This window comes from Ambystoma mexicanum, chromosome 2p (genome assembly GCF_040938575.1).
Source record: "Ambystoma mexicanum isolate Mex_15411 chromosome 2p, UKY_AmexF1_1, whole genome shotgun sequence".
NCBI lineage: Eukaryota > Metazoa > Chordata > Amphibia > Caudata > Ambystomatidae > Ambystoma > Ambystoma mexicanum.
In genome coordinates, this window is record NC_090923.1 from 417,246,459 (window position 1) to 417,262,876 (window position 16,418).

The 16,418-nt window shown below is 45.6% G+C and overlaps 1 protein-coding gene across 4 annotated transcripts in view; it reads right to left on the reverse strand.

Moving 5' to 3' along the window:
• PXK (PX domain containing serine/threonine kinase like) overlaps positions 1 to 16,418 on the reverse strand; it is a 917,751-nt gene that overhangs the window by 409,101 nt on the left and 492,232 nt on the right. For all 4 annotated transcript variants that reach the window (XM_069643765.1, XM_069643764.1, XM_069643767.1 and 1 more), the window contains exon 5: positions 1,295 to 1,372. In XM_069643765.1, coding sequence (XP_069499866.1) covers positions 1,295 to 1,372 — 78 coding nt within the window. The remainder of the gene's footprint in view (positions 1 to 1,294; positions 1,373 to 16,418) is intronic.

The following is a 16,418-nucleotide window of genomic DNA, read 5'->3' on the forward strand; positions in this document are numbered from 1 at the left end:
AATGCCAGTGAAATGCCAACAATAAATAATTATGAATGTTATCATCCATATGTAAGCATGGGCCTTTTTGTAAACGTTTAATAGTTGTTTTCGTGGCATCTCTTTTTCTCATGTTCTACATCTTGCCCTATGTTTTTTATAAAAGTATAGCGTAAAATACTGAAGAGGTCTCCTTTCCCCATAGTTTAACAAGCGTATGTCTTTCAGCTGGAGTACATTTGCCCCCAAAAACCTTTTTTTCTCATTTTTAAAGAAATGCTGTAATAAAAAAATTAAATAAATGATGTAGATCTCGGTCTGGTTAAATTTGAAACATTACACAAAATAAATTAAACAATTTCTATGTTGCTTTTTACCCAATCCGAGAGAGGAGTAAGCTATATCGCATTTATAAAAGGCCATTTCACGGAAGTCTCCAGAGAGTTTTCTCCATGCATATATACCACACTTAAATTGATGGATGCTGTTTTTATAAGTGTCATGCTGCCTCCCCCTGGATTTAGGTTGTCTAGGAAAATATTGATTACAAAATTAACATTAGCACCCTGGTTGGGGAAGCCAGTCCGGTGGCTTTGAATGTGGGCTGAAACTGGCGATCTCAGCCAACGTTCCAAGTCACCTGAGGGCCAGTTCTCCTGGCTGCCATCTTCCCCCCTACCCGGTCCCCTTTTTAAATGATCCCTCCTCCCCACTTACCTCACTGCAGCGGCACTCGCTGCCGATGCTGCTTCCTTCTTCCCTTTCTTCTGCATGAGGCCGCCATGGAAAGGGAAGGGGGGCTCCTTATGGCGGCCATTTTTTAGCAGTATTTTTGTTCCGTGACTGGGACTCCGGGAGGCAACCCATTCACAGAATGAAAATACTTTCAATTAGCCCCGTCCCCGCCCATGAGATGAGTGCTAATGGCGTTGAGCTCCCGCTCCAAGGGCTGGAACAGGTGACAACGAAAAGCCCACGCTTCTCTCAGGCCTTTAACTGGGGCCGCCGGGCCGTTACCACCTGTTCCAGCCTTTGGAACTGGTGTTTTACGCCACAGTATAAAACAAACTACCTAGATTTCTATTTTAAAATCGAATAAACTTGCCCATGAAAAGAAAAAAAAAACTTTCCTTAAATTCTGTCCACAACCCCTTCACTGCAACTACCCCTGCAACCCCTCAAGCTACTAAATCAGAAAGAGTCAATTATTGCTAGCCAATGACTGGTGGCAAGTTGAATTTTGAGCCCCGCAATAAAAACACCTGAAATAGTCTTGATTCCCCTGCCCTTACAAACACAAAATGAAGGTCCTTACCCATCTCTTTCAGTGGTTCCACAACTTCCCACTTCGGTTCCGACCGGAAGAACATCGAAACCTGTTGCAAGGCAATCTCTGCAACGACATCAAAAAGGTTTCCATGGGTTGAGCCTTATTTTGTTTACTTTCAAAATAATGAACGTTAAATGGTGCTTGATTAAATATGCGCTGGAGGGCTTTGAGAAACCGTTAAAGAACAACATTTGAACAGCAAGCAAACAATGAAAAGTGCATCAGTACCAGCATGTGTTATGACAATACAGCCGAACCACAGGAATGTAAAATAACAGGTTTGAGAGCGATATGCATTATGAACACAAGATGAACACAAGACTACGTCAGAAGCCAAAGGGCTTCCAAATGAAAGACAAGCTAGGGAAATGATATTACAAAAACGAACTAATTCATCTGGACCAGATTATGAAAAGATGCTTAGGTTGGATTCAAATCAATATCAGACACGTTGTTATTCTGTAAATGACACTTAGGAGATGATTTAAACCATATTGTCTATTTATTAACTGATTGATCATTTATATTGCACCAGCTGTGGCACCAGTGCTCCAAGTCGAAAAGGAGAAAGCCACAACTGATTAGCAGCCTTGGAGAATTCAGATCAGCTAAGTGCAGGGCGGAGAAGTGCAGAGGAAAGGGAACAAATGAGGTGCTAGGCAAGTGCAGAGGCAATATAATACAACACAAGTGCTAAGTGCTAAGGTCCCAACCGAGGAATAGTGCCAAGAAGCATGGGGTACGCCTCGAGGGTGGGTTGGTGCTATCAGGAGGCAAGGTACTAGAGGACTTTTTCAAGAGGATTGTATCGAGGCCTTTTCTGAAATGTAGGCGGTTTTCTTCCACTCTGATAGAAGCAGGCAAATCATTCTAGAAACTAGGTCGAGTGATGCCAAGAATCCTGCTGCCAATTGGAAGAGACCGATCTTAAAAGCCTGCAAGATCAGTGCTTGGAAAGTTTGCGCTGAAAGTACTCGGGGCTCATGCCCCCAAAGTCCTGAGCAATAATGCAGGCAGAGGGCTATGTAGAAGATCTGGGCACCCATCAGGAGACAGTGAAGCGATTTCAAGACATGCGTAAGTAAGGTGGTCTCTAGGTCTCCACCCAAAGACATGTCTGGCATTATTGATTAGCATGACTTGCCTCTGGCCAACGTAAAGAGTGTTGCAATAGTCCATCGACTTGCAAGCAAAGCAGATTTAGCAGTTAAAGACAAACCCCAGGTTGCTGATTTCAGGGATCATACTAGGAGATGTGCCAATAGAATAGGGCCAGAAAAAAGGCAGAGAAGGAGGGGCAGAAGAGACCATGTAAATGATTTAAGTTTGGGCCACATTAACGCATAGGCTGGGGTCAAACATCCAGCCTTGTACGTGGGAGAGGCAACATGTGATTTAGCTTGAAACTATGGAAGGGTTACCTCCCAGCGTGAATGTGATCTGCGGGTCATCAGAATAGGTTTAGAAGATCCAAAAAAAGGGTGCGATGAGCCCTGGTTAGCATTGTAGACATTGTGGAAGAGCCATGGGGACACCACAGTTAGACATTTTAGACTCAAAGAAGAAGGGAGGGGCGACTTAAACTGGATTCCTCTAGTAAAGACAGACGATATCCAACCAAAGCACCGTCTTTAATGCCAAAGGAATTTTCCAAGTGGCCAAGCAGGGGGGAAAGTTTGACAGTGTCAAAAGGCAGCAAGCAGGTCCAGTAGAATGAAAATGATAGGAAAACTGCTCGCTAAAGACTGAAGAAGCACATCACTCAAGAAGAGAGGGAGTAGACTGTTCTTCCTTTGCCAAACTCAGATTGATGGTTGCGGAGCAAATCATTGGACTCACTGAAGTCCAAGAGTGGAGTAACGACCACCTTCTCTAGGATTTTGCCTATTGGTGGTGTGATTGCAACGGGTCTGTAGTTTGCTGGGATAGCTAGAGCAGCTGGAGGGTTCCTGCGCAGAGGTCATTTTAGCTATTGAAGAGAAACGCAAGCAATGAAAGAGCTAAATCACAGAGTGGCTATCAAAGGTGCCAGGATAGTAATATGGTAATTTGTAGTGCAAGCAGGGCAAGGCAAGACCTGTTTAGATGACAAACCTGCACCATATTTATAATTTTCAACAGGGCGAACTGTTTAAAGAAGAGGAGGGGGGGGCTAGGGTCTGACGTTCTTTACTGGTGGATCCCTAGAGGAGAATTTAACTTGGCTTGCAATTTTGGCATGAATCAGATTGAGCTACTCTGATCATGGCCAGATATCTGCCATAGCTTGGGAAGCATTGGACTTGGAATAGCATTCAGTTTGAGAACACATCTACCTACACATATTGAAGACTGCTGCAGACCTGTTGATAACCAGGTTGATGCGCTTGCGCAGAAAGGACTTTTTCTTGCATTTGATTGCACAGTAGTAGAGCATTATGTGACACTCATCGCAGGCTATTTTCCTTGCTCTTTGATGTACGCTAGTGATGTTCTAGGACTTTATTTTTTCTCTTCACGAAGGCAAGGTCTGTGTGATTCCAGCTGTTACATTTCGGACGGAGGAGGGAGCCATGATGACAAGCATGTTGGAGAGCTCATTTAAGATGTTGGTGAGCCAGGTATGGGGGTACAGAGGTAGGAGAAGAAGCAGTGGCATAAGGGTTTCTGCTAAGAGGAACGAAGGCAGAAGCAAAAGCAGCAGTAGACATATTCTTCATCAGCCTTAAATTGAGGAATTCAGCATCTAAAGAAGAGGCAGGATTGACCAAGTAAAAAGTGAGCTGGAAGTGGTTAGTCCATGGAAGGGCAGTAGTGCAGATGTTTGTGATGACAGTTAAATAGAGAGAAAGGTATTGAGGGTATTCCTACCCACGTGAGTGTGGAAAGCCAGATGTGAATGAAGCGAGTGTCACAAGTGTGCACAAAAAGGGAAGGGGATTTAATGTCTGGAACGTTCAGCCAGGTGCTGGAGTGCCCAACAATAAGGTTCTTGTTGCAAACCGATTGAATGCTGGTAATGTAGTCAGGCCATTCTTTGGCAAGCTGGCTGACACCTGTTTTTGGTCTATTTAGTAACACAACCCAGTGTCAGGGTTGTTTTTCTCCCATACATCCTACGACTAGTCTGAAGAAAATTACTTTTGATTTAACACTAAGGTGTGCTCCTAGTCACTGGGATTAGGCATTGTAAAGTTTCCCCTTGAAAGAGGATGTGACACACAATACAAGGTAGCACCCATCAGATCACTATAGGTGATATACCGTTTTTCTAAAATCAACACTATCACAGAAAACCACGCGGATATACCTGTGTTCGATGAGAATGAAGCTACTTGTATTCTTGGATTAATTAAAGATATAGAAGCATAATGACAGCAACTAATCCCGATTGCTTGATATTTCAATTAGAGAAATTAATTAGGAGAGAAATATCTCAGAAATTGCACGCAACCACACTTGCACAATATTACAGGGCACAGAGAACCCAGAGAGGCCCGAGTGTATTTTCGACCCACACTTTGCAAGAACAGTCTCGATTTTGTTAAGAGGTGGGAGTATATTCTGAATAAATGCTCACTTGATTTAATCATGTTAACTAATGCGGAACTCTCCAAATCTGTATTACATATAGACACGGAAATGAAAGAACTAACGGAACAACCAGCAGCATTTAAATGTGGAGAAGAATTGCAAACAATATTAGCGAACATAAACAATGCACTAGAAGGGTACAAGACAGACATTGAGCAAAGAAAAGTGAGAAAGATTAGGAAGGATACACTAGACTACTCTCAAAATATAGTCTATACTTGGCAGGAGCATTATCAGTACACCAGGCCACCTCCAAATACCAGACCACAACCAAAAGCTCCTGGATAGGAAGAAAGTGATCTCAGGAATCACTCACCAGCTAGTGGGGAATAAGAAAGAAGAAATCAGACACCTGCAATGCCATTACCCTAGCATCATTAATCACAACGGGCCTCAAACTTGCATACCCTTCCAGTCTCTTTTTTAGAAACAAAAGCGATAAGAAAAGGCCACAAGAAACCCAAGGTCACGGAACAAGCAGAACAGCTAGTGGTAAATATGTTTTCGAAAAACTTCACAAAAAACCAAACTGATGTTGTGAGTTTGGAGTTGTCCTTTACTCCAACACAGAATTCAAATTTACTAGAAGAAAAGAAATCAGTCTATTTAGAATAATATAGAAAATGAGGCTAAAGTTCTTTTTTGACCTGAAATCACCACTAGAGGAACCATCAGAAAAATGTGGCTATTTTAAAATGAGGCCCAAGAGCGCATTTAACCCACAATTTAGTAACATGGCCACAAAGCTTTTTGAAAAACAGATGCTTAATGATTTAGGCAGAGTAGACTTCAATAAGATCACAAGACAGGACATTAGGAGACATCAAAGCCAACTAATAAAAGATCTAGCTGATGACCACACATTCATTCTGAAGCCAGCAGATAAAGGCGGGGCAATAGTTACAATGGACACAAGTTTTATGATTCACAATTTTTGAGCCTATTAAACGACATAAGTACGTATATGTTAAAATTGACCAGGATCCAACAAATTCAATTGCTATGGTAATACATGACACTCAGGAAGGCATTGGAGAATGAATGGATTAGTACTAACACTTTGGGATTCCTGAAATAAAAACCATCCTATCACACCAGTATTTTACAGCTTTCCTGAGATACACAAGGATGTGAGAAATCCACCACTTAGACCAATTGTAGCAGGTACCGAAAGTATTTTTGATCCCCTAGCTGTTTACGTAGACAGAATTCTCAGACCAATAGTACATCAAAGTGCAATATACCACAGGGACACCACACACTTTCTCAAAATTCTGAAGGAAATAGAGGACCTGCAACAAGAGTTTGTACACATTGATTCCCCATCAAGATGGACTTGAGGCATTGTAGTGGGCATTACTACGAGAAGAGAATTGTAGACCAAATAAAATCTTCACAATTGAGCTAACAAAAATCAGACTTTGCAACAATTTCCTCTGGTATTAAACACAGTTCTACCTCCAGGCGGCGTGCACCAGCATGGGGCCATCCATGGCACCAGCCTATGAGAACCTATTGATGTTTAATCTAGAGTCAAAGCATGTATTAAATCATCCACATTGATCATTGAAATGGAGGACGTGGAAACAATACATAGACAATATTTTCATCATTTGGGAGGGGGATCTCACAGAAATAGGAGAGTTCCTAGAAATCGGAATAGTATACATGAACGTATTCAATTTACCACAGAAGTAGGCTTGCCCAAATAGCATTTTTTGGATTTAGAGTTAGAACTAAAAGAAGGTAACCTATCTACAAATATTTTTCATAAACCAACGAACATTAACAATTCTTTACGTTACCTTAGCCACCTTCCCTTGCATAGAAGAAACACTCTTCCGTAGAGTACATTTCTTAGAATAAAACGCATAGTGTCAGAGGAAGAAACATTAGTAACAGAGGATGCCAAAATGAGACAGAGATATATCAAGAGGTGGTACCCAGAGGAAGTAGTTGACACAGCTAAAATGAAAGCAAGTAATTTGAGGCAAGAGGACCTTCTCACACCTAAGATCAAGACAAAAGAAACACCATTCTTGTATGCCCCGAGGTACTCCAGTCAAAGTTACCATATAATAGGGCTCATTATGAAAAACTGGAGACTTATCCAATTGGATCCCCAGCTGCAGACATTGGTTTCCCAAACCCCCAATCATTGCATATAAAAGAGGGCGTAATTTCAGGGACCAATTTGTGAGAGCACAGGAACCCAGAACCGAACAACAGCTGACACTTCGAAAGAAAAAGACTGGCACATTCCCAAGCCTAAATTATAATAATTGCAATAACATCATGAGGAGCAGCACAGTAAGACACCCTCATAGTGGCGCGAAGATCTAACTTAAGGACTTTGCAACCTGTGAATATGTAGGACAGACCACAAGAAAAGCTAAAGAGAGATGGAATGAGCATAAAAGTAATATAAAAAACAAAAATATGTGTTCCCGTGTAGCTAGACACTTTACGGAAAAAAGACATGCAGCTGCCCAACCTAAAGCGATCACATTGGAAGAGGCACAGAAATCATAAAGGGGAGGACATTTGGGAAGAAATTAGATAAGGTGTAAGTCTGGATAGAGAAACTCAACAGCCTAACCCCCAGAGGGATGAATGAAGACTTCTATCTGGGGGCCTTCTTGTGACTTGTTTACATAGTAGCACTTCATTAGATATGGTGCACCATTTAATAAGTGGGAAGCAAGGACCCGTTTGATTACAGTGTGAAATGTACACATCACACTAAGCTGCATTTGTAAGCTTATCAGATGTAAGTAAATCATGTATAAAACATTTTTTAGGGGAATAACATGCAAAGCCTTACAACATGAGGATAATGATTAATTAATCTGGTGTGCATGATGTGTAAGATAACAGAAGTTAATACATACATCCTTCAGAAATGTGACATCTGAGGGAGTACACAATAGTAGAAAATGCAACTGACTGGCTGTCATGTTCACATGTGTAAATGTTATGGATTAATAGGGGAGAACACTACGGCAATGGGCTGGACATCTGTATGCATAGAGTGGAAGGGAAATGTTAAAACTATGAAAAAATGGTTTTGGGATCAAAAATAATAGAATGGAAGCGTGATATTATCATTAATGTCACACCTGGAGAAGTCATTATCCTAATACTTATAAGTGGGTAGATATTTAAGGACATGGTTTCAGAAACAGGACACAACGTACACTCATTATGTGGACACATTGGTCAATGGATTTTACTGTGAATCCAACATACCAATGGTTACAACTCAGCAGGTATAGAGAAACCGTCTTGCTGCATTAATCAATTTCTATGATGGGAAATATGGAGATTTGAGTTTATTTACATTATAGAAACACTACAAGCATTCCGTGCCTGTTTATACACACAACATCATCACGTAGCTATGTGATGATGTCACAAGTTAAATAATGGGTATTTTGAAACAAGCCACGATTCACTTTCGAACTGCGTGGGAAGCAAAATGGATAACATGAAATGCAGAGGCGAGGTTAACAAGATAGGAATTATCCATTCCAACTTGAATGGTGAGCATTGAAGAGATGGAGAGAATGTGGACCTAGAACAACGAGGGTGTTTTGTTTAACCAACAGGCAAGAAGAAGCAACTAGGTGTATAACCGTTCCACTCCAGTTACGGGCAATCCAAATTGACGACTAATGTCCCATGATAGGGTAAGACTCTCCGAATGTACTAAAACTGCACATACCATAATACAATAGATGTTCTCAATTTGCTACATATCGTGGCAGTACCAATTGTATGGACTAGATATGGTTTCAAATGATTCCTCTTTCAGAATTGGTCAACCATATGAGAGAAGTTTGCTTCATGTGGCAAGAATAGGAAGTCACAACTGATGGATTGGGCGTCCTCAAATGTGGTGATAACATTGATTTTAAGTATAGGAAAGAACAATAGACAGTAGTAGAAAATATTATTTGACAAAATATATTTTAATCACAACGGACTGCTGAATTTCCAGATCCATAAGGAAGTCCTAGCATCTCGTAGGGTATAATACGCACAACATGGACTGTTTTAACCAGACTATCTCCAGGTGAAAATTACAGAAAAATCATGATAGAGCTTGATTTTTTTATATATATACAGAGCATAGTTCACTATGGCTTATTTCACTAATTAAGTATATTCTCCCTTTTTTTTAAAGATCTGAAAAGCGACGTGCAATTTGACACATGAAAATTAAGAATATTAAGAAAACTATGAATTAAAGCCCCTGAAGAAGGGAGTACTTTCTTACCTGTAACTCCATTTCTCTGGCGTTGGTATCTTTCATGGATTCACATGCTGTGTATATTCCTGTCAGGCTGGGAACATCAGTCATTTTAACTTAGCGTTTTCCTATGGAAAACATTGACATTTCAGTGTCCTATCAACGTCCTTTTTGGGTGCTTTAGCCACTACCAACAGGACGTAGGGTATAAATAGCCCCGCCCCTGCGGCTTCCCTTCAGATTTTAACCTCCAAAGTACAGGCAACCCGAACCAGGTTTGCATGCAGGGGCGGCCGGCGGGTGCATGTGAATCCATGAAAGATACCAACGCTGGAGAAATGGAGTTACAGGTAAGAAATTACTCCCTTCTCCAGCATTGGATCTTTCATGGATTCACATGCTGTGAATAGATTACATAGCAGTACCCATCATGCATGGTGGAGTGTAAATGCAAACCAATATAGGAATAGAATCACATACATGAGACAAAGAAACCCATCCAGTGATCAAGTTCAAACACATATCCCGAAGCTGCGGGGCTTACCTTAATGAAACAGGCATTGCAGGACCGCCCGTCCCACATGTAGATCCTCACCATGCTGCTGCTCCAGACAGTAATGCCGAGTAAAGGTATGCAGCACTGCCCAGGAGGCTACCTGGCAAATGTCCACCAGCGGAATCCCCAACCATAATGCCGCCGACTAAGCCGTAGACCTCGTCGAGTGTGCTCTCGGATTCTTCTCCAAAGGCTTCTCAGCTTTAGAGTGGCAGAATGAGATCGCAGATGACACCCAACGAGAAAGTCCTTGTTTGGAGATTGCCCGTCCCTTGACGGACTGTCCATAAGCCACAAACAGCTGTTTAGAAAGTCTGATTCAAATAAAACTTCAATGCACTCTTGACATACAGCGAATGCAAAGCCCGCTCTGCAGGCGTGGAGGCTGAAGCAAAGAACGAGGGCAACACATTAGAAGAGAGTTTATGAAATGTGGTTAGCACTTTTGGGATAAAGTGCAGATTAGTAGCCAACACCACCTGGTCCTTGAAGAACCGCAAGCATGGAGGGTCCACAACCAAAGCTTGCAACTCAGCATCCTTCTGGCCGAAGTAATGGCCACCAGAAAAGCCACCTTCCAAGACAAAAACTGTAAAGGCGTTGACGACATTGGTTCAAACGGCGGTCTCATCAGACCTGACAGACCACATTAAGGCTCCACACCGGTGGAAACTTCTTGACTGGAGGAAACGTAAGGAACAACCCCTTCAAGAAATGCTTGATGAGACAATCACTAAACAGAGGCGCTGCATGCCGGTTCCAAGTAAATCTAGAAATTGCTGCCAAGTGTACCTTTATGGAGGAGAACGCCGACCCTTTTCCGCCAACTGCAACAAGTAGGGGAGAAACCTGCTCTGGTAAAATGTTCAAAGGGTCCATCCCAGGCTGGCCCTTACACCACATACAAAAGCTTTTCCATTTACACGCATAGGAGGCATCCGTGGACAGAGCCTCCAAAATGTGCCGACAGTCACCAGAAAGCTTTAGCAGCCCAAACTCTGAGAAGTCAGTAGCCAAGCCGCCAGGCTGAGAGATCCTGGATCGTGGTGCCAGACGGCACCCTTGTCCTGAGACAGAAGGCCCGGCGTCACTTCCAACCGAATCGGCTCTGCGACGGACAGATGAAGGAGATCCGAAAACCATGGCTGCCTGGCCCAGAACAGAGCCACCAGAATCACACGGCATGGGTATCTCCGAATCCACTGGAGGGTCCGTCGAATGAGCGGAAACGGAGGAAATGCAGAAGGGAACCGGTCTGTCCACGGGAACAAGAACGCATCCCCTAGAGACGCGGGGTGAGCCCACCTGCTGGCAAACTCCTTGCACTGTTTGTTCTCCCTCGTTGCGCAGAGTTCCAACTGAGGACGTCCCCACTTCTGGAAGATCATGGACACCTGTTGCTCCTTCAGCTGCCATTCGTGGAGCTGACCTACCTCCCTGCTGAGCGGGTCAGCTTGCACATTCAACACTCCCGGCAGATAAACGCCACAATGTCAATGTCATGCAACAGAGCCCAATGCCACAGTTCTTGTGCTTCTTTCGACAGCACCCTGGAATGCGTGCCCTCCTGTTTCCTGAGATAAAACATTGTGGTGGTATTGTCCATCAACACCTCACCACCGAACTGCATATGCGCGGCAGAAACGATTTCAGGGCCCAATGTACCGCTCTCAACTCGAGCACATTGATGTGGAACCGCGACTCCACTAGAGACCACAGGCCATGGACCTGCGAGCCCTTGAGATGCACCTCCCATCCTGTCTGAGAGGCATCTGTCACAATTGTAAAGTGGAACTCCGGTTCCAGCAACGGCATGCCCCGAACCAGATTGGCCTAGCACTGCCACCATTGAAGAGCTTTCACCAGACCGTCGTCTATCACCACCTTGTCAGACCACGATCCGCAACTTTGAGCCCACCGGTCGGCAATGAACTCCTGCATCGGCCTCATGAAGAGACAACATTTTTTCACCAGCGGAATGCAGGATGCCATGGCCCCCAGCAGTGACATGTAGGTCCGGACCGACACCCTTGTACTGATCTTCCACTCTGCCGCTCTTTGCCAGAGCTTCAGAACCCTCTCACCCGAGGGCTTCACAAGACCTAGCTGAGTCTGAAACTTTGCCCCTAGCAACACCAAGTCCTTGGAAGGCGATAGGAAGTTCACGGCGAAGCCTAGCCATTGCAACAGCTGCATGGTAGCGCCGAGACTTCCCTGCGTCTCCCCCGGTGACGAAACGCGTACCAGCCAGTCGTCTAGGTATGGGTAGACGTGATGACCTTCCTGTCAGAGCCACGGCGCCAAACATTTTGCAAACGTCCTGGGAGACGACTTTAAACCAAACGGGAGCACTCTGAACTGGTAATGATCTTCTCCTATGGCAAACTGCAGAAACTTGCGGTGCCATCAACGCATAGGAATGTGTAAATATGCATCCTGTAAATCCAACGAGGCCAGAAACTCGCCCAGCTGTACAGACTGAATGACTTCCTGAAGCGTCGCCACTTGATGTTGGGTTTCTTCACCACAAAGTAACGGGAATAAACCCCTTGGCCTTTCTCGGCCACCAGAATCAATTCTATAGCCCCTTTTTGTAGCCGTAGGATGTGAAGGTGAGGTTGCACGGTATACCCTGGAGGAATGGGAACCGGGGAGAACTTGAACTCCAGAGAGTGGCCCAGAAGCACCGTGTCCAATGGTCTGACGTAATCTTGCACCACTCTTCCACGTACAGTGCTACCCTGCCCCCCAGCAGAGTTCCCTGATGACAGTCATTGCTGTGGCTTAGCTTGTCTCCCCTTGGAGGAAGAGGCCTGCACCCCTCTTTTCCGGGAGGCCTGAAAGTCTTCAATCTTCCGCGTCGACTGCGCCAACCTCCTATACCCCTGGGAGGAGTAACCAGACCGACCGTACCCCCCGGTCTCTGGAGGAAGTAAACTGGGCATTTCCCGACGCCCCACGGAAGGGACGAAAGGGGCGAAAAGAGCACCCACTCTGCAAAGCTCCCAAAGATTTAGCAGTCTCAGAGTCCTCCTTCATACCCTTGAGGGCCTCATCAATTTTCTCATCAAACAACTGCTCCCTCTCACAGGGCATGTCTAGAACCTTATAATGCACCTCCGGGCGCGAAATTCTGTGCACTTAAGCCAGGCCTGTCAATGCAGCACAACGCCGTTGTTTGTCTGTTTAAAACCAGACTCCGCCAAGTCCACGGCAATGTTAATACTATGATTGGATGACCAACAGCATGGGCGCTTTACTGTGTTCCTCAGGCAGATGTTCCAACAGAGGCACTAGCCAATGCCACATCTCACGATCACAGCGAGCCATGATCGCCAACAAACTGGCCGCTTTCTCTGTCGTCACCCAACAGTCAAAACATTTTTCCCGAAGGCATCCTGTCTCCTGGCGTCACTGTCGGGAAGGGTAACACATTTGTGCTGACTCCTGGCTTTACAGTTAGCCGCTGCCGACACCACCGACTCGTGGGCTGCAACACTAAGCACTTTGGTGTAGAGTCTGAGACCTTAAACTTCTTCTCCAGCCTTCCTTTGACAGCCGGTTCTGAGAAGGGATGTTGCATGGTGCGCAGGCCCTCCTACCACACGTGGTCCAGGATAGGTACAGAGAACACAGCTTTCCGTCTCTTGTCCATGTGGTCAAACAGGAAGCACTCCTTCCGCTCCTCCTCAGGAGCAAACCCAAATTCCACACATGCCTTCGCCATCATTGCGTGGAAAGCCCCAACATCATCAGGAGGTGACGGTTGTACTGGACTACGAGGCAAGTCCACCTCAACATCCGAATCCCATGCCAGATCCCTCGACGGCGACAAAGAGCCAGTAGACATGGTCTCCCTAGGCACACCATCTGACTCAGAGGCCAGCAGCTCACCCGCTTCAGGATGGGAACGTGGATGATCTTCACTCACCGGCAGACGCGCCGGCAACTCAGCCGCAGCCGTCGAACGCAGAGGAACACCTGCAGCGTCGACGACAGGCCCCACCGGAGCAACATTCAGAGGAGGTAACCTGGAATCCAGCTGGTCCAACAAAGATTGCAGTGTGGACAGGACCTGGAGCGACAACATCACCTACGGATTCACCAGCGGGTAACTGGACGGACCAGCCCCCACACCCATCGACGTCGATGGACCAACACACAGCCCAGGGCTAACGGAACCAATACCGGCTCCTGTTCGTCTTCCACCTCCGATGACACCAACAAAGCAGCAGTCTCTTGATGTAGAAGAGCGTCAGGCAGAAGCGAGTCAAAAGCAGCAGACAGCCACACCTCACTCGTCGGTAGCAAGCTGTCTGTATCCATCCTCAATGACGAGAACATCAGCCTTTATCCTCCGTCGTCGCCGGAGCCGTTGACAAAACTGTCGACGACGCCATCAAAGCTGCAGAGAAACCGTCAGCGACTGGACCCCCGTCGACGCTGACGTAGTTGGAACCACAACCTGCGGTGTAGATTTTCCAAGCGATCCCGCCTACCTGGCCCCACTGGACCGGTGTTTAGACGACTTCCTGCTAGGGGACGACCTGTGATGGTCCCCTGAAGAGGAGCGTTTCGACAAGTCCTTCTTGGCCTTCACCTGCGATGCCGACTTCTCGGGCCTAACTCCAGACCCTCGGGAACGGTCTGACAGACCATGCTTGGATGAAGACGCCCCCTTCGACAGGTGTTTACTTGATGAGGAGCAACCACTCTTCCCGACCTCCGCCCCTGGGGCAGGCCGAGACTTCTTAGCCGGGGGCTCAGCCAACGCCGCCCATCAATGATCCACCGCTTGAACAGGCCTTTCAGACGCCAGGCTACAAACCAACCCTACCTCCGAGGCAGGGTAGGTACCCTTATTCAGCCAACACACCAACCGCCGATTGCGGTCCTTAAGCGTCTTCTGCGAAAACCCTTTACAGATCTCGCAAGAATCGGCCGAATGATGGGGGTTAAGGCAATAGAGGTAGTCCATATGCCCGTCCCTCCTCATACACCTTCAGCCCGCAAGTCGCACAGGCCCGGAACAGAGACTTCTTCATTCCTGAAGACATCGCAAAATCCAATCGCACAAGCTCATGCAGAAACCATAACGAGCACAAGGTGATCCCAACACTTTGGAGACGGTTGAAATCTGAAGGGAAGCCGATGGGGGCGGGTCTATTTATACCCTGCGTCCTATTGGTGATGGCTAAAGCACCCAAAAAGGACGTTGATAGGACACTTAAAGAAGGGGGGATTCCGCATCTCACCCGTCGGTGTCCCACTCCCCAAGGACCCGCCACCCAGACGATCCTCCCGCACTGGTCCACCACCAGGGACTGGATCCAAAAGTGATGGGCCGTGTCCTGGCCACCTGGATGACAGATCCCCGGGGACTAGACAGGAAGACACCTTCGGGTTTCCTCCATGCGATGTAGCCACATTTGTTTCACAAGGAACTGGGAAAGAAAATCCACATTTCCCTGGTCTTTTCCTTTTCGGTGTTCCACCATGAAACAATAAGGTTGTAGGTCTAGAAACCATTTCATGACCCAAGGGTTGGGATCTTTACATTGGCTAATCCAAACTAGGGGTAAGTGGTCGGTGACAACTGAACTTGCGTCCTAATAGGTAGTACCTGAAATGGATAATAGCTCATTTGATGGGTAGGACCTCTAGTTCTACTAGGGTAGTTTTTTCACATGGGAATAACTTGCTACTGGTGTATAGTATGGGGAGTCCTGCTCCATTGCAAATTTGGGACAGGACGGCTCCCAACCCTGTAAGGGAGGCATCCGTCTGTAACACAAACTCCTTTGAGAAGTAGACTACCTTCAGGATTGGGTTATGACACAGTTTGTTTCCGGATGTTATAGCATATCTTGTCTTCTTCATTCCGATGAATTTTCTGGGGTTCGGCAAGTTTATCAGTCAGCCGAGCTGTTTCGTCTGAAAAGTTGGGGATAAACCTACGATAATACCCAATTAATCTGAGGAAAGCTCTAAGGTCTCTTTTGGTTTTAGGAGTTGGCGTATCTAAGTTGGCTTTTACCTTTTTGTGTTGGTAATTGTACTCTCCCGTTCCCTATGAAGAAGCAAAGATATTTTGTGGCTGATGGGGCCAAGCTGCGCTTAGCTGGATTAGCAGTTAGGCCAGCGTTTCTGAGGACTTTCATGATGGTATAAAGGTGGAAGAGATGGTCCTCCCAAGTTTTACTTTAAATGATGATATTGTCAATATAGGCTCCACAGAAATTGGAGTAGGGCTGTACGATCCTATCCATGAGGCGTTGGAAAGTGGCCGGTGCACTGTGTAGGCTGAAGGGGAGGACTTTAAACTAATCCTAAAGGCGTTGAGAACACAGTTTCTTCCTTATCTGGTCCATATATGGGAACCTGCTAGTACCCTTTGGTTAAATTTAGGGTGAATAAATAGGTGGCTGTTCCGAGTTGATCAATTAGATAATCGGTGCATGGCATAAGATAGACATCGAAGTCTGAGATGGTATTGACTTGACGGAAATCTATGCAGAATCTCCAGGAACGGTCCGGTTTAGTGATTAACACGATAGGAGAGGACCATATACTTGAGGAGGGCTCAATGATATTGGCTTTCAACATTTAGTTGACTTCCTCGATCACTATCTGTTTACGGGCTTCTGGTAGTTATTATGGCTTTAGATAAACCACTTTACCTATAGGTGCTCTGATATAGTGGTATGTACCTCTTACTCTTCCTGGTT